A 17,415-nucleotide genomic window follows, 5' to 3' on the forward strand; every position below is an offset into this window, starting at 1 on the left:
ACACACCTTCCAACCACAACAGCCAACCTGCAGAGCCTTGTCCGGCCAAACAGAAAATCCACACAGCAACAAAAACACTCCCCGAGCTTTGCACCACGGCAGGAAACTGCTGGGCAGCTCAGGAACCAGAGCAGAGCAGAGCACTGCGGGAGGGCTGAAAGCCTGGCTCTTCCCAGCTCCCAGGAACACGAGGATCGGGACCCAGGGAAGGGCTGGAGCTGTGCCAGAGGGGTTGGGATGGATCTCAGGGAAAGGTTCTTCCCCCACAGGGTGCTGGGGCACTGCCCAGGCTCCCCAGGGCAGTGGGCACGGCCCCAAGGCTGCCAGAGCTCCAGGAGGGTTTGGACAACGCTCTGAGGGACAGGGTGGGATTGTTGGGGTGTCTGTGCAGGGACAGGGTTGGACTGGATGATCCCTGTGGGTCCCTTCCCGCTCGGGCCGCTCCGGGCCCGGTGCCGGTCCGGCTCAGGCGCGCCGCGGGCAGCCCTGTGCGGGCAGTGGCGTCGCGGGGTCCTCGGCGCGGCTCCGGCGCTCCCAAGATGGCGGCGGGGCCGGTCCCGGCCGTGTGAGGCGGGAGCGCGTCCCGGGCCCGCCCGCGGCCCCTCCGCCCGCCCGGCCCCGCCCGGCCCCCGCGCCCCGCCGGCGGCATGCTCAGGTCCACCGGCTACTTCCGCGGCATCGACTGCCCGTTCCTCAGCGCCGGCGGGCCGGGGTCGGGCGGGGGGTGCCGCAGGCCCTACTGCCACTTTCGGCACCCCCCGGTGCCCCCCGCGCCCCACGGGCCCTTCGGAGACCCCGGCGCGGGGATCCCGCTCGGACACGGCGCAGGTACCCCCTTCCCCCGGCCCCGTCCTGCCCTTCCTCGAGCTGTGGCTCTCCCGGGTCCTGCCGCCCCTTCCCGGTTTCCCCCTCGCCCCCCAGCCCGGTCCGGCCCCCCCAGCCCCAGCCCGGTCCCCGCTGTTCTCCCCCTGCAAGGGCAGGCCCGTGCCGGCTCTCCTCCTCTCTCCTGCCACCCACCAGGGCCTGGATCCGCCTCCCCCTCCCCTGAACGCCCCCGGTGCCCCCGGGACCGGGTGTTTCCCCGCAGCCCGGTGGGCTCTGGGGGCATCACCCGGCGGGGCAGATGGGCCCCCCGCGTGTGCTCAGCCCTGCGCTGTCCCCTCCTGTTCCCTCCAAGGAAGGGCTAGAGGAGCTTTCCAGCCCCGTGGGCGTCTCTCCCACTATTCCCGTGGCACAAAGGGCGGTATGGAGCAGCTTTCCAGGGTGTCCCGGGGCCTGGGACGAGCCCGCGTGTCCCTGGCGCGGCTGCGGGAGCTGCGGGAGCTCCGCGCTGCCCTCAGCCCGTTCTCTGTCGCTCCGGGCGCTCGGCGCTGAGGTGTCAGGGCCGAATTCCAAACGTGCTGACAGCTCCAGCTCCCGTTAGATCCCTGCAGGAGGAGCTGGAGGTGCCCGTGACCGGTGCAGGGAGGAGGTCCCGTGCTGGGCTGTCCTGGGGGGCTGTGCTGAGCCAGACCCTGCTCTGAGGGGTTTGGGGGAGGCACGGGGCACTGCCAGGCTCCCCAAAGGCAGCTTGGCACAACCCCCCCAGTGAATCAGGGAATCACAGACTGTCCTGGGTTGGAAGGGCCTCACAAGGATCAATAGTGAGTTATTGTTCTGCCTTCTCCCAGCAGCTCTTGTCATTCTCCTTACATGCATTATTTGCTGCTCTGCTGATTTATTCGGAGGGAAAAACCTGCTTTCTTCTCCCCAGAAGATCCCTGCTGGCCTTCTTTTTTGTTAAAGCTTTGTTATTTCTGTCGGTTTTCTCTAAAACCTGAAGCAGAAACTGCCAAAATGAAGCCCAACTTGTGGGTTTTTGGGTGCTTGCTCAACTCTTTGGGTTGCTCACAAGTTTGGAAAAGGATTAATTTTCTGTGTCTCCTGGTTACCAGATCAACTCAGCACCACCACTAGTTTAGTTTAAAATAAAAGAAGCATAAAAGTGCTGTTGCAGGCAGGTAACACATCAGAAAGACAAAGGGTTTTGCCTATTTCAGTGTTCTTTTGAATTTCAAAAGCTCCCTGGAAGCCTTTAGGATGGTCCTTTAGATGATATCATAATTATCTTGCAGTGTGCTATTCCTGTGTGTCTTTAAATATCTGTGGAGTGTCAGCTTTGGAACCAGAATGGCTCATTTTTTAGTCTGTGCTGGGTGCTTGGGAACAGCTGGGGCTGGGTTTGGGTGTGGAGATGGGGAAGTGAAAACGGGTTTTCAGTGAAACCTCTTGGTGCCCCTGGAAAGTGTGTGTGGCTCCTGGAAGTGTTGGGGTAAGAGCTGAGTGTGGAGGGCAAGAAAAATCCCCCCAGTGTCTTGCTAGGCCTGGCCTGGTTATGTCAGAGCCAGGAGAAGCAGCCTGAGTGTTGGGGAGTGAGGGTGGTTTCCTTGGAATCCTAAGGGTTGGAAGAGACCTCCAAGATCCAGTGCAGCTGTCAGTGCAGCACCTCCACCACGGTCACCACTAACCCACGCCCTGAAGTGCCACATCCACACGGCCTTTGAACACTCCGAGGGATGGTGACTCCACCCCTGCCCTGGGCAGCCTCTGCCAGTGCTTATCAACCTTTTCCAATTAGAAATTTTTCCTGATATCCAACCTCATCCACTCTGCTGCAGCTCTTGGAGCAGCTCTGGCTTGTGACAGACAAAAGCTGGGCCTGGTTTCTGCCACTTGTGAAAGGAGCAGGATCCCAAGGATCCCAGCCCCTGCCTCGCTCCACTCAGCCTGTTCCTGCCTCTTCCCAAAGCCTTGGCACCTCGTGCACGGCACGGCTGTTGGAACAGGGATCTGTCCCTTCTGTCTCAGCTCAGGGTTGGGCTCCAGCCATTTTTTAATGTTGGTTCTGTGTTGACTCCCCCCTGCAGAGCTGCCTTCAGCCCTGGGGAGCAACAGCACAGGGACGTGGAGCTGCTGGAGAGAGTCCAGAGGAGGCCACAGAGATGCTCCAAGGGCTGGAGCCCCTCTGCTCTGGAGCCAGGCTGGGAGAGCTGGGGGAGTTCACCTGGAGAAGAGAAGGCTCCAGGGAGAGCTGAGAGCCCCTTGCAGGGCCTGAAGGGGCTCCAGGAGAGCTGGAGAGGGACTGGGGACAAGGGATGGAGGGACAGGACAAGGGGCAATGGCTTCCCAGTGCCAGAGGGCAGGGATAGATGGGATATTGGGAAGGAATTGTTGAGGATGGTGAGGGCCTGTCCCAGGTTTCCCAGAGAAGCTGTGGCTGCCCCTGGATCCCTGGAAGTGTCCAAAGCCAGGTTGGATGGGGCTTGGAGCACCCTGGGCTAGTGGGAAGTGTCCCTGCCCATGGCAGGGGGTGTGATGAGATCTCTTTAAGGTCCTTTCCAACCCAAACCATTCCAGAATTCCGTGATTTCAGTTGAGAAATGGGAGATGAGCAATGGACCTGCTGCAATCCCTGGATTTTAGAGTGGACTCCAGTGGGTCATGGAAGGTTCCTGATTTCTGTAGGAGCAGAAGACACCCCTTGGCAGTTGCTCTGTAGGCAGTGCTTGGCTCAGCTTCCCCAGCAGGAGTCAGGTTGAAGTGCTCCTGTCATTTCCCTGCCTGCCTGAAGCTCCTGGTGCCTGGCAGGATCTGTAGGATTTACACTAGAGGGTGTAGTAGTCCAGCCAGAACCAGGCAACCATCTTCTGGGAGCAGGTTCCCCATCCAGCAGGACTTGCTCCCTGCCAGGGGAACTGCCTGTCTGGTTTTGAAGTAGCACTTGGGCAGGTTTGACCCATTTAATCACAGCACTCAATAAATAAGCTTTAAAAGCATCATTTTTTTGCCAAAGCAGGTGGGTCTCTGCACCAAGAGCTGCAGCTCAGATCTGTGTTTTCTGGGATAGTGGCTAGAAAAAAAAAGGATAACATCTAAGGGAGCAGCCTGCTAAGCATATTGATTCCAGGCTGGGGCTGGCTTTGATGTGTGAGGATCACTGGAGGACTGGCAGGAACCCCAAAACTCCTGGTACAGCTTTGGAGGGTTGAAAGGAGCTTTTGAAAAGTGAGAGTGGAGCTGGCCTTGGCAGGTTGTGGAGGGAGGAGGCTGTGGGCACGGGCCAGATGGAGCAGAGAGGATGTGAAAAGAGGAATTAGGGGGATGTGGCACCGTTCCCCCTTTCTTTTGTCCCACCCTCACCATTCCAGACTTCCCAAGGCATGAAGAGTTCAGGTGTTCCTGATAGGTGATCCATATTTTTCATACAGTGCTTGTGTGCTCCCAGGCACTGGGAGAAGAGGCCTCCAGGCCCATTCAGGAGCAGGAGGACTGAGTTTTCCCCGTCTGCTGCCCTCTGGATGTGTCAGACATTCCCTTTCCTTCCTTTCTGAGGGCAGCTCAGTCAGGACAAAGGTGTGGAGTGAGGAGGGAGCTGTTGAGATGTGTCTGGTCTGTAGGGCACGTGTGAACTGGGGTCTGAAATGTGGGATACTTGGCATGGGAAGTCTCTTCCCATGTTTTACTGCCTGTGTGGTCACAGAATGTGGCTCCCTGGAGGCTCGTGGAGATCCCAGGCTGGCTGAGCACTGAGGAAGGGGCTGGAGCTTGTGCTGGTGGGGAATTTTCTGTGCAGGGCTGGGAACCTGGAGGTTGCAAATTCTAATCCTGACTTGGCTGAAGTGCTTTTTCCATCTGTGAGACGACTAAAACCCACCTGCTTCAGAGCAGGATGAAAAGATTATTGAATGTGTGTGAAGTGCTTTGAAAGCGAGCGGTGTAAGGAGGAGGGAAGAACTGCCTTCAGTCCTAAAAGCGTCTTTTCAAGAGCTGTAGAGGGGAAAAATAGGTCTCTCTTTAAAGTCTGGGTCCTGAGTGTGCTGAAAGACATAAAAGAGGCATAATACAGCTCTTCATATATATCTTAAGGAAAGCAGCTCTTTGGTTTGCTGGGTTTCAGGGCTGTCAGGAAGGTGTTTGGGGTGGATGTGTCTGAACCCAGAGCAGAAACTTTTGTCCTGATCTAGAGCTCTGAGTTCTTTTGCCTGCTCTGATCCTGGAATCCTGGAATGTCCAGAGCTGGAAGGGACCCACAGGGATCATCCAGTCCAACCCCTGTCCCTGCACAGACACCCCAACAATCCCCCCCTGTCCCTCAGAGCGTTGTCCAAACGCTCCTGGAGCTCTGGCAGCCTTGGGGCCGTGCCCACTGCCCTGGGGAGCCTGGGCAGTGCCCCAGCACCCTGTGGGGGAAGAACCTTTCCCTGAGATCCATCCCAACCCCCCTGGCACAGCTCCAGCCCTTCCCTGGGTCCCGATCCTCGTGTTCCTGGGAGCTGGGAAGAGCCAGGCTTCCAGCCCTCCTGCAGTGCTCTGCTCTGCTCTGGTTCCTGAGCTGCCCAGCAGTTTCCTGCCGTGGTGCAAAGCTCGGGGAGTGTTTTTGTTGCTGTGTGGATTTTCTGTTTGGCCGGACAAGGCTCTGCAGGTTGGCTGCTGTGGTTGGAAGGTGTGTGGCTGGGTTTGTGTGGAGCAGGGACAGAGCTGTGCAGCTCTGGGAGCTTTCCAGCCTGAGCTGCTGCAGCTGCTGGGCTGGGGGGAAGTGTGGAGAAATCCTTGGGTTTATCCCCCCAGGTGGAACTGTGGATCCTGTCTGTGGTTCAGGGGAGGCACTTCAGCTCTCCCTGCTGCCAGAGAGCAGTGCCCTGGGATGGCTGGGAGTGTGAGGATCCCCCAGAGGGTGCTGGGGCACTGCCCAGGCTCCCCAGGGCAGTGGGCACGGCCCCAAGGCTACCAGAGCTCCAGGAGCGTTTGGACAACGCTCTGAGGGACAGGGTGGGATTGTTGGGGTGTCTGTGCAAGGCAGGGGTTGGACTGGATGGTCCTTGTGGGTCCCTTCCAGCTCAGGATTCTGTGGTGCTTGGTGAAAACTAAAGAGGCTCTTTAAATGTTAAACCCCAGCTGTAATCCCCCCTGGCCCATGTGTCTGTGGGATCAGGGCCATTGTCGGGTTCCTCACCCAGCACTTTCCTGAGGGCTCTGCTGGGTTTGGTGGGAGCAGCCTCAGCTCAGTCTGGGATTGCCCTTCTCTGACTGCCATGTGCAGTGCAGCTCCATTCTACATGTAGAAGGGATGACCAAAAGGGTCTTTCCAGATGCGTTTTCCTCCCTGTAGTTGATGTTGTGCAAGATCAGCTCAGGAAAGAGCTTCTATTACTGTATTTGCTACAGGGACACTGAGGAGAAATGGAAATGCATGAACTGTCTTCAGTGTCACCCCTGAGAGAGGAAAGAGGGGGTTTAGTGTTGGGTCCTCCACCCCATGAACTCTGCTTGGGGGCATTAATTCTGCTTTTTCCCCCCACCTTTGTGTTTAGGACAGTAATTACCAAAGTGTCACCAGTGCATTTCATTTTTAACTGAAGTTTTGAAATGAAGACTGAAAAACCAATTGGTGGTAAGGTCAGGACGTGTCTTTTCACGCCGTGGCTCCCCAGCAGTTTGGGATTTGTGGTCACTGAAGTGTCCCAGCAGATCCCTGTGGGTGGGCAGGGGCAGCTGGGTGATGTGCCAGGATTTTGGGCTGGGCTGACAGGACACTTGGGTTTTTGCTCTTTCTGTGGCTGTGGGAGGTTGAGCCCCAGGTCAGAGTCTCCCCACGTGGCACTTCCTTGCTCCAGTTGAAAAGCAGGAGGTGGGAGCAAATGTCCCTCAAACCAGCAGGGTTTGGAGGCTGGAGGTGCAGCCCCTGCCCGATGCTGGGGCACCAGAGTTGTGCCCGTGCTGGGGAGTTGTGCCCGTGCTCCCACAGGAGCCCTTGGTCCACTCCCACAGGATCTCTCTCCACTGTGGAATATCCTTTGAACACTTCCTCTGTTTTTTTTTTTAATCTCCAGCCAAGCCCAGCCACGCTGTGCTGATGGGAAGCACGATTCCCTAATCCAGGGTTTCCCAGCCCACGTTCCGGCGCTGGGCGAGGCTGGCGGCGCCAGGGCGGGCTTTGGGCAGGCGCTGACAGGCACGGCCAGGCCGTGTCCCTGCCCTGCAGCCCCCTGCCCCGCAGCCCCCTGCCCTGCTGGCACTGCCCGGGGTGTTGGGGGTGCCGGGGGTGTCGGGATGGGGGGATGGATGTCGGGGAACCACTCGTGGGGCCACCCCGAGCCCAAAGCCACGTGTGCGGCCGGGGAGCGGGGAGGGCAGGTCAGGGACTGCCCCGGGTGATGGGAGCAGCTCTGGGGAACAGGAACCCGGTCAGAAAGCCCCCGCGGACGCTCAGAGCCCGAGCGGGCCGGCAGGGAGGGAGGGCGAAGGCGGGACTCGGCCGGCGGGTCCTGCCCCAGTCTCTCCCCACGAGGTGCAGTGTCAGCGCTCGGGCGGCGTGGGGAGCCTCCAGCCCTGGCCGGGGTGTCTCGGCAGCACCGGGCAGGGCCGGCATGAACAAATACCTGCAGTGTTTGTTGACCCCGGGGAGCTCAGGTAACTCTTCTCGGCGTTTTTGGCCCAGGGAGCTCGCGTTTCGGGGGGCGCGGCTGCAGGGGAGCTGCTTCTCCCGGGAGGCTTTCACGTGGTGCATTCATTGCACGGCCCGGGGTCCTCGGGCTGCTGCCTCTGGAGAGATGGACTGTGCCGACAGCTCGGCTCGCCTGGGGGGGTTTGGTTGCACGAGGGTTTCCATTTCCCTGCGGATCTCGGGGAATTGCAGAGGGGATCGTGCTGAGGGTGTTGGCATCGCTGTGCAGCTGCAGGTGTCCCGGTCCTAAAGGAACTGCAAAGTTTTAATTCCGGCTTTTGAGTTGTGCAAAGCCAGACAGGTTTCAAAACCAGCTTAAGTTTTCCTTTTAACCCTTCATAAAGCACAGCTGAAGTGTTTTTTTTTTTTAAATGTAATACAGCTTGAAAGGTGCTTTTCTTTAACTTTTGACTTTGTATTTCAAGGTGTCCAGTTGTGACTGTATTGAAATAGTTGTTCTTTAGGTTTTTTTTCCCCTGAAATAGCTAAAGAAACAAGACAGGTGTTAAGCAGATAACTTATCTTGAGCACACCAGAGAAAGGCTGGAAAATTAAAGCACTGGTGGGTGTAGCTGCTTTTGACTGTGCTGGTCAAAGTAAGTTTTCAAGGTGGAGTTGAATAGAGAGAAGACACCAGATAACTTGAAATACTTAAATATTTCTTTTTTTCCCTCCTTCTTTTTAAAGATTTGCTCTGCTAATGCTCTGCTAATCAGATTTTGGAGCAGATCCTTAGTTTTATCCAGCAGTTACACAGGGAATGTGGAAGTGTTTCCACGTCTTTTTCTCAGAAACAGAAAAAGCAAGTCTCTCAATTTCTTTTTTTTTTTTTTTTCCCCAACAATATCAACTTTTTTTGTATTTTGAGGAATAACTTTAAAGCTGGGATGAGAGGGGGAATGGAAAGATCTCCAAAGAATCCAAACATTGAATATCCAGATGAATGTCTCATGGATTTTCAGTGAGATGCCTGTGTGTGACCAGCCACGGGGTCGGGGTGGATTTGGGGTGCCAGCCTTTGCTCTCTGGCAGAGGCACCAGTTCTGGTTCCCAGTTCTTTGCTAAGCTGTGGGAGAAGTGTGCCAGTGGAGTGATTCCCTTGAGGACAACATTCCATTTGTCACAGGCCTCCACGTTCTTTGCCGGCCGCTGTTTCCACCGGAGCGGGTGGGACTGTCAGTGCTGGTGGTGGAGGGATGGGGATGATGGTTTGGGGTGGGCCAGACTGTCCTGTGGTGGCTTTTCCATCCTTGGATGTCCCTGGTGGGGCTGTGGGAGGCAGTGACAGTCCCAGCTGCCCTCCAGGATGTCTCTGAGGCCATGCACAGGGTGAAGCTGCCACGTTCAGTGGCTTGAGGACCTTTTAGATGTTTGTCTGGCAGTGCCAGAGGCAAAATTGCCCAAAGTTGTGTTTTCTTGAATAGAATGGGGAGGTGTGTGCTGTGTCCTGGTGTGTTGGTGCCTGAGCTGCCCTGTGGGATGTGCCCTGACATTCACCTGCTGAAGGGGTTTCCCGTGGAGTTGCTTGGGAAGGACACACCCAGCTGGAGCTGTTCCCTGCTGGAATGAACCCAGGCAGGCAGGTCTGTGTCTCAGGAGAGCTGGAGAGGGACTTGGGACAAGGGTCTGGAGCGTCAGAACAAGGGGGAATGGCTTCCAAGTGCCAGAGGGCAGGGATAGATGGGATATTGGGAAGGAATTGTTCCCTGGGAGGGTGGGGAGGCCCTGGCACAGGTTGCCCAGAGCAGCTGTGGCTGCCCCATCCCTGGGAGTGTCCAAGGCCAGGTTGGACAGGGCTTGGAGCCACCTGGGCTGGTGGAAGGTGTCCCTGCCCATGGCAGGGGGTGGCACTGGATGAGCTTTAAGGTCCCTTCCAACCCAAACCATTCCGTCATTCCATGATTCCCCCCGGCAGGAGGCTGGGATGGCTGAGCTGAGCAAACAGCCTGTGCATGGTACAGGGGGATGTCTGGCTGCTCCTGTCCCTTGGTGGGACCCCCCCTCCCCGTGCTGGTTCCTCTGGGAAGCCCCTGCTCAGCCCACGGGCTCAGGTGGCACCGTTGGCAGCACCAGCACCTGGAGAAACCAACCCTGCCCGAGAGCAGGGTTAAAAATACCCTGTGAGAGATGACTGTGCAGCTTTTTTCAGCCTTTCTTTTCTCACATTTGAGTCCCTTTTTCCACTAAAGAAATGACTGTAGAGGTTCATGATGTACTTTGATGCTGTGGCATTAAAACACCCCCCTTGGAGTAACAAATCCGAGGAGTGGGGTTCAAACCTTGCTTCCTGATGTCTCTTGATCAGCACAGGGCTATCTCTGCTTGTAACATTTAATTTTAAGAATTAAATTTACTACTTAAAAAGAGAAAGAAGGGGCAAAACAAATTCTTAGGACTAAAGGTTATATTTAAAGTTGAAGAAACATTTCTCTTAGCTCCCCTTCCCTGCCCTCCTAACCCATTTCCTCTGGACAATTACTTGAAATGTACTATTTTAAATCTCAGCATTAATTATTTCCAAGTGGTTGCATATTATTGTTAAATTAATTGTTGGAAATTTGCTTTGGGTACTGGCAAATGAGCTTTGTGCCAAGAGCTGCCAGTTCTTTTGCACTCTTTAGTTCTGAAGAGGAACAGAACTCAGCCTGCTGGTAAAGCCTTTCTGAAATGTTTTGTTCTGGAGGAACCACTGTCTCTTCTGTGAAGCATTAAATGAAAAGCATAAAATGCTTTTCCAGTGGTGCTAATTTTTGTGTAGTTGCAGAGGTTGTCCATTTGCTGAGTGCTGGCACAGTAAACACAGGGAGCTGTTAAACCAACAAAGCTCTTCTGATGACGTGAAATAAAAATGCCTTTTTTTTCCCCACCTCTCTAAAGAGTCTCCAAACAGCTTTTACCTTCCCCACCTCCCTATGAATGCAGCTTTTGTTGCCAGCTGCAGGTGATCCAGGGAAATGGGTGACTTTGGCAGTGGCAGGGCTTGAAAATCACAGAATCACGGAATCTTTGAGGCTGGAAAAGACCCTTGAGGTCACCAAGTCCAGCAGTGAACCAGCACCACCACCACAGCCACCACTGCCCCCTGTCCCCCAGGGCCACCCCCACGTGTTTTTTGAACACTCCCAGGGATGGTCACTCCACCACTGCCCTGGGCAGCTGTGCCAGTGCTTTACAACCCTTTCTGTGAAAACATTTTCCCCAATATCCAACCTACACCTCCCCTGGCACAGCTTGGGGCTGTTCCCTCTCCTCCTGTCCCTTGTTCCCTGGGAGCAGAGCCCGACCCCCCCCAGCTCCCCCCTCCTGTCAGGGGGTTGCAGAGCCAGAAGGTTCCCCCTGAGCCTCCTTTTCTCCAGGCTGAGCCCCCCCAGCTCCCTCAGCTGCTCCTGCTGCTCCAGCCCCTTCCCCAGCTCCGTTCCCTTCCCTGGACACGCTCCAGCCCCTCCATGTCCTTCTCATCATAAAATATTGTCAAGAAATGTTTGCTGTCTTTTGGCCTGTGCTGGTCCCTCTGCAGCTTGACCAGCAAAGCCTTTTGTTTTGAATTCCTAATTGCTGTAAATTTGCAAGTGTCTAATTTTTGCCACCTTTTTGCCTGGCAGCAGCAGCTCTGTCGGGTCTGGCAGGGAGGTAGTTGGTTGTCACTCAGTTGCCCAGAGCAGCTGTGGCTGCTCCATCCCTGGGAGTGTCCAAGGCCAGGTTGGACAGAGCTTGGAGCACCCTGGGCTGGTGGAAGGTGTCCCTGCCCACGGCAGAGGGTGGAATGAGATGGGCTTTAAGGTCCCTTCCAACCCAAAGCATTCCATGATTCTGTGTCCCACATTCTGCCCCTGCAGGTTTGCACTGACCAGCAGGGTCAGTGGCTTTTCTGTATTTAAAGCATCTCAGGTATGTGTTGTGGTGGGTGCTGGAGGAAAAAAAAAAAGAGACATCTTTTTCCCCAGAATGATTCACTGTAGAGTAAGTTTTACCATCACACTGCTGACCTTGTCCTCCCATTCTTCTCTGATGTCAGCTTTGTTTACTGCCCGTGCCTGTTGCCCAAACTAGGAGGACCAGGGAGGAGCTGCTGGATTAGAGAAGCTCTGTAATAACCAGCTCCACCTCAGAACTGAGGCCTTGTGTCCCACAACCAACACAGCAGTAACCAGGAAAAAGTGCAGCCAGCCCTATGTTTTTGGCAGAACCTTGTTTTGCACTCCACATTCTCTGTGCTGAAGGGGCTGATTGGGGCACAGCTGTTTGATGTGCTCTGGAGTAGTGCTGGGTTAGAGAAAACCTTCACTCAGGTCCTGTGGAAATTAGTAATGGCTTGTTTTGTGCAGTGGTGGTGGTAACTTCACCTCTGTGCATCTTAGGAGGGTTATTTTGTATGTCTGAAGTGCGTTAATTTATTAAAATAGTTTGTACCTTGAGGAGTGCCCTGGTGGCAGTTCTCACAGTCCTGTCAGGAGCTGCCATCTCAGGCCTCATTATCTTGTGATTCCCAAAGGACAGTGTGGACTCTCTTTTACAGAATCCCACAGAATCTCCTGAGCTGGGAGGGACCCACAAGGACCATCCAGTCCAACCCCTGCCCTGCACAGACACCCCAACAATCCCACCCTGTCCCTCAGAGCGTTGTCCAAACCCTCCTGGAGCTCTGGCAGCCTTGGGGCCGTGCCCACTGCCCTGGGGAGCCTGGGCAGTGCCCCAGCACCCTGTGGGGGAAGAACCTTTCCCTGAGATCCATCCCAACCCCCCTGGCACACTGTCATGTAAAACATCCCTCCAGAAAGCATTATTTCAATATATGGTGCCTCTCCCTCCTTTGGCTCCAGCAGGAACTGCAGACATCTCACCCATCACAGCAGCAAACCCGGTGCAGTTCATCCTGTACTTAATCTCCCTTTACATCCTGAGTGTCCAGATCAGTGAAATGAAGAGGAATAAAAGCAAAAGGTGAACAGACTCCTTTGAGTCTGGGATCCCAGTGGTACAAAGGGGGTGTGTGGGTGGGTCTGGGCTTGGGCACTGAGAGATCCTTCCCTCTCCTGGGTTCCTGGGAGTGTAATTAGGCAGGTCTGATTTGAGATAGCAGGTTGATTTCTCTGACTTTGGAGGCTTGATGGCTCTCTCTGTTTCTGTGTCTATATAAATAACTCCCCCTCCTGCATTATCTGCAAATGCACCATGGCCGGAGGTGCCGGTGCTGATGAGCTTCGTGGAGCCACTTAGAGAGTCTTTCATGGCCAGGCAGCCTTTGATCAGTGCTGGGGGATCCATCAGGCCTCCTCCACTCCTCCACAAGAGCTCTTTGCTGGCCCATCTCAAAGCTGCTGCGTGTCCCGAGCTCCTAATGGGTGTTTTCATCTCCTCGACACAAAACGGGCCATTAGTTTTGTCCTGCAGATGAGCAGCAGAGGCTCAGACACCAGGTCTGTGCTTGGGTTGTCTTCTGCTTTACCTGATCCTGAGACATGTAAAACAGTTTGGTTTTCTGCGTGGGCAAGATGCCTTTTGTGCAGTTTGGGTTTGTTTCTGTCTCATTTTGGCAAGGCTTTAGATGCAGACTCTGTGTTCTGTCCTTCCAGGGCACCTCATACACAAACTGCCAGGCTTTCAGCTGTTCCCTTGAAATGTCTGTGCTCAATTTTAGGTCTCAGTCTTGGTTCAGAGGGTAATAGCTGACTCCTCAGCTGGTCTTCTCTGCCCCCATGGAGCTGATGTTTCACAGAGTGGTGAGAGATGAGGGGTTGGGTGTGGAGGGCTCTCTGCTCCTTATCAGCCCTTAGGCTGGTATTTATACCTCATAATTCTGATAACCTGGACCTACACTCACCTTGATGCTGCTGCTCTTTGCCTCTGGGTTTGCTTGTGGTTTTTCCTTGTTACCCTCATTTCTCCCTGGTTTCTGACAGGGCTCTGGAATCAGCCTGTCCAGTGTCCACTGCTCTGGTTTGCCACCTCCTCCCTCCCTCTCCTCCCACGTGTGAGCTGTGCTGGGTGTCAGAAAGGGGAAGGGCACAACTGGGTTTGGAAATGCTCTTTGTGTCATCACTAAGGCTCTTTGCAGCAGCTGGAGGGGAACTGGTTGTAGAAACACCCCCTTGTTCCTCCTTCCCCCCGTTCCTGGCTCTGAGCAGGGCTCTGACAGTCCCTATGAAGGTGGTGACATCACACTGGGATTGCCCAGAGTCCCTGTTCAATCAGGAGCTAATTGCTTTGGAAAGAAACTTGGCAAACCCAAGGGGGTAAAAAGTATTTTCTGAAACCACTGCCTCTGTTTTAACCTCTCTTACTCTGCTTCCTCAGGGGCCAGTTCTACCAACTGCTGGACAGGTTCTTGTTGCCCAAGGAAGCTGTGCATGTGTGGATCCTCTCTCAGGAAAACCCAAACCCACCCCCAAAAAACCCGAAACAACCCCCTCAAAGCCCTCAGTCTTGTGGGAAAGGGAGAAACGGCTCCTTTAACACTTTCTGACTTACAAGAAATTCTGTCATCCCTCTTAAAAACCTGAGAGGATTTTTATGTTCTGTCTTTTATCTCTCTGCCTATTGTTTGGTTCTTCTGCATATCCATGTTGGAAAGGCAGTTTTACTGCTATCCTTGTAGGAAAGAACAAAAGGCTCCTCTGGGATATTGGCATCCAGAGGCACTCTGATAAAAGAAGGATTGAAAACAGTTCAGAGTCAAGAAGCAGCTGTTAATGTACCTGTAGCTTCTGTCAGCTTGCTAAATGTGGTTTTTATAAAAATCATGGAATGGTTTGGGTTGGAAGGGACCTTAAAGCTCATCCAGCCCCACTCCTTTTCACCACGAGTTGGGAAGGAGAGTCTGGGCTGGTGGCAGAGCATTTCTGGTTGGGACAACTGCTCCTGTGTCCTTTGGAAGGTGAAGGTTACAGGGTGAGCTGGGATGGACCTTCCAGTCGGGAAGTTGTCCCTTGGGCAGGTTCCTTTGGCATTCCCACGTGGTTCCACAGGGTGGATCATCACCAGAACCTCTCCTGTAGAGCTGTGCAGTGTGGCAAAGCACACCCTCAGGACTTGTGTGGAAGTGCCAGAAGAGGGGCAGGTTCTGGGTGTTCAGTGTTCCTGTTTGGGGGTTGTTCTGTGGGGTTGAATTGTGCCTGTTGAGGTTTTTCCTTACCAACAGTGCTCCAAATCCAGTCCAAATAAGGCTGGTTTCCCTGCAGCTGCTGTGAGAACTTTGAGATTTGAGGAATCTTGGAGGCTTTTGGTGGGCTCTGGGCATTGGCACTGAGAAGTGAGAACCTGATCCAGGGTTTCTTGCTGGAATCCTCTTTCCGCCTTGGTTGCTCCGTCGAATTAAGCAGATAATTCTGTGCACACTCAGCTCCTCTTGGGCCTAATACTGTGATTATTCTTTGGTGCCCTGAAGAATATTTAATTTATACAGATTTCCATGAGTAGTAAAAGCACTTTGTTAATGGATCTTTAATCCTGGGGGTAGTTTGTGCTGTCTAGTCTAGTCTAGGCCCAAGCATATCACTGGTGGCTTTTGGTATCCAATGTTTATTTATTCTGTGGTGCTTTTGGTTGTCATGCAAGGTTGGGTTTTGATAAGAGCAGACCTTACAAAGACCTCTTTTGGATTTTACGCTAAGGAAAATTTTACTTGAATTGCTGGCAGTAAATGATGTTTAATTCCTCTTTTTACAGAGCGAGGATATGACCCCTACAACCCAGAGCTTCCCAGGGCCTCGCTGGAGACAGAGGATGGCACCCTGGCTGACCTCACAGACGTGACACCCGGAATTCTGGAGCTGGAGCTGGTCAACAAGGCCATCGAGGCTGTGAAAAATGAGGTGGAGAGAGAGCAGAAGAAATACGAGGAGCTGCTGGAAACCACGAAGGAGTTTGGGGCCTCAGAGGGCTCCTCACTCCTCTCAAACTCACCCGTGTCGGCTGCTGGGACTCAGAACGATTCCTTTGCCTCCTTGGAGTACAATCCAGGGAGCTACAACTTCAACAATAACTCAGACTACAACCCCACCCCTCTCACTGCTGCTGGCCGGTCGAGTAAATACACCCTGGACTCGTCCCGCTCCAAAGGGAGCGCCCTGGAATATATTCCCAAGGCTGTGGTGCAGAGTAAGAAATACAGCAGCACTGTCACCAACAACAAGTACGTGATTGATGACTCCAAGCCTTCCACAGACTTGGAATACGACCCCCTTTCCAATTACTCAGCCAGGCTTTTGAGCAAAGCCACGACCAAGGAGCCCAAGGGCTCCAAAAGGGAGAGGGTGGCTGATTATGAGGAATCCTACTCTCCCTCACCCAAGAAGCTCTGTGAGGACCCCGATGACTACGAGGTGTTTGCCAGGTTCTCCTCCTCTGAGGACGAGGCTGATGTGGAATATAAAACAGCTTCTGGTAGTTCACCATCCAAAGCTGGTTCTGAGAGTGAGTCAAACGAGCTCTCCAGCAAAGAGCCGAGCACCAAACTGGATAGCAAAGGCCAGGAGAGCAAAGGAGCGGCCCAGCGTGGCAGGGAGGACCCTCCCAGCTCCCAGAAAAACCTTGCCAAAAACTTACCAGACAAGAACACAAAAGCGGTGAAACTGTGCTCTGGTAAGAACAGCCAGGAGACTGAAAATAAAAACAAAGACTCAAAAGACAAAACAAAAAAGAAGAAATCAGACCTTAGTAAGACACCAGGCCTAGGTGAGGCCGGGAAGAAGGAGAAGAGTAAAAGTACAGAAAAAGGCAAAGTGCTCAAGAAAGAAGAAAAACTGAAAACCAAGAATGAAGAGAAAAACTGCAAAGATAAAAGTGTCAAAGTGAAAACAGATGGGAACTTAAAGAAACCTGAAAAGCAGAAGTCAGAAAGAGCGGATGGGCTCAAGAAGGAAAAGTCCAAGTCCAGTAGCAGCAGCTCAGGAAAAAGCAAGAGTGAGGGTGTGAGCAAGGGCTCGGGCACAGAGAAAGGGGGGAGCAGCAGGAAGGACCCCCAGAGCAAATCAGGGGACGTGAAAAACGGGAGGGAAACCTCGGGCCGGAAGAACAAGGAGAAAGGGCCCAAGAGTGCGGGAGCGGAGAGGAAGAAGGAAAAGGTCAGTCCTGCGGGAAGAGGGGAGGCCAAGAAGGGCCGGAAGCAGCGGAGTCTGAGCCACGTGGACCTGTTTGGGGCCGAGAGCGGGGAGGACGAGGCCGAGGGCCGGCCTTTGGCGTCCTCCCTGCGCGCCCCGAGCTCGGACTCGGACGGGGGGGACTCCGGCTCGGCCTCGGAGAGCAACAGGGAGAGGGCCCGGAAGGTGAAGCGCTCCAGGGTGTCCAGGTCCTCGTCATCGTCCTCCACCTCCGAGGACATCGACTATTCCATCCTGGAGAAGGACGTGGACTTCGAGTCGGACCCCATGGAGGAGTGCCTCAGGATTTTCAACGAGTCCACGGATGTGAAGACCGAAGACAAGGGAAGGCTGGGGAAGCAGGTAACGCTGGGCTGGGCTGGTGGGTTCTCCTCCTCCAGAGGTGGAAGGGTTCTGGTTTGGTTTAGTGCTGCTGCTCATTTCAAGGAGCTGAAGAGACTCCATGGGTTGGAAGAATCTCATCCTTGTCATGGCTGAGTGCTTGGAAGAGTTTGCACCTGAATTTACCTGCTGGGAAATGTAAGGATCCAGTTCCCTTTTGTGGGGAACATCCTTTAGCTGTCAGGGTTATCAGTTCCTTCTGTCTCCACCTGGCCTGAGGACAGTGGTGGCCCGGGTGGCTGGAGAAAGGGCTTCAGAGAGCAAGTTTTGGGCCTTTCAAAGCTGAATTTGCCAGTGTGGGCAATGCCTTCTTCTTGGATCAGAGTTTAAGGAACACAGGGGTAACACCTGGACAGTATATTGGTGCAAGTAAGTCCATATACTTGTCACTGGACACTTTGGGGACTCCCCAGATTCCTATTTCCTATTTTTAATTCATACTGCACATAGTTT

At 54.1% G+C, this 17,415-nt stretch overlaps 1 protein-coding gene across 2 annotated transcripts in view; it reads left to right on the plus strand.

The window, feature by feature from the left end:
- The first annotated feature begins 535 nt into the window (after positions 1–535).
- The window catches only part of REXO1 (RNA exonuclease 1 homolog), a 43,008-nt gene continuing 26,128 nt past the window's right edge, over positions 536–17,415 (plus strand). Inside the window, exons 1-2 of one of the 2 annotated variants that reach the window (XM_064637384.1) lie at positions 536–828; positions 15,149–16,923. In XM_064637384.1, the coding sequence (XP_064493454.1) occupies positions 648–828; positions 15,149–16,923 (1,956 nt within the window). In that variant the 5' untranslated portion in view covers positions 536–647. Of the gene's footprint in view, positions 829–7,391; positions 7,450–15,148; positions 16,924–17,415 lie in introns of those variants that run through there. The other variant, XM_064637383.1, reaches the window with a different exon arrangement.

This window comes from Pseudopipra pipra, chromosome 27 (assembly GCF_036250125.1).
Source record: "Pseudopipra pipra isolate bDixPip1 chromosome 27, bDixPip1.hap1, whole genome shotgun sequence".
NCBI lineage: Eukaryota > Metazoa > Chordata > Aves > Passeriformes > Pipridae > Pseudopipra > Pseudopipra pipra.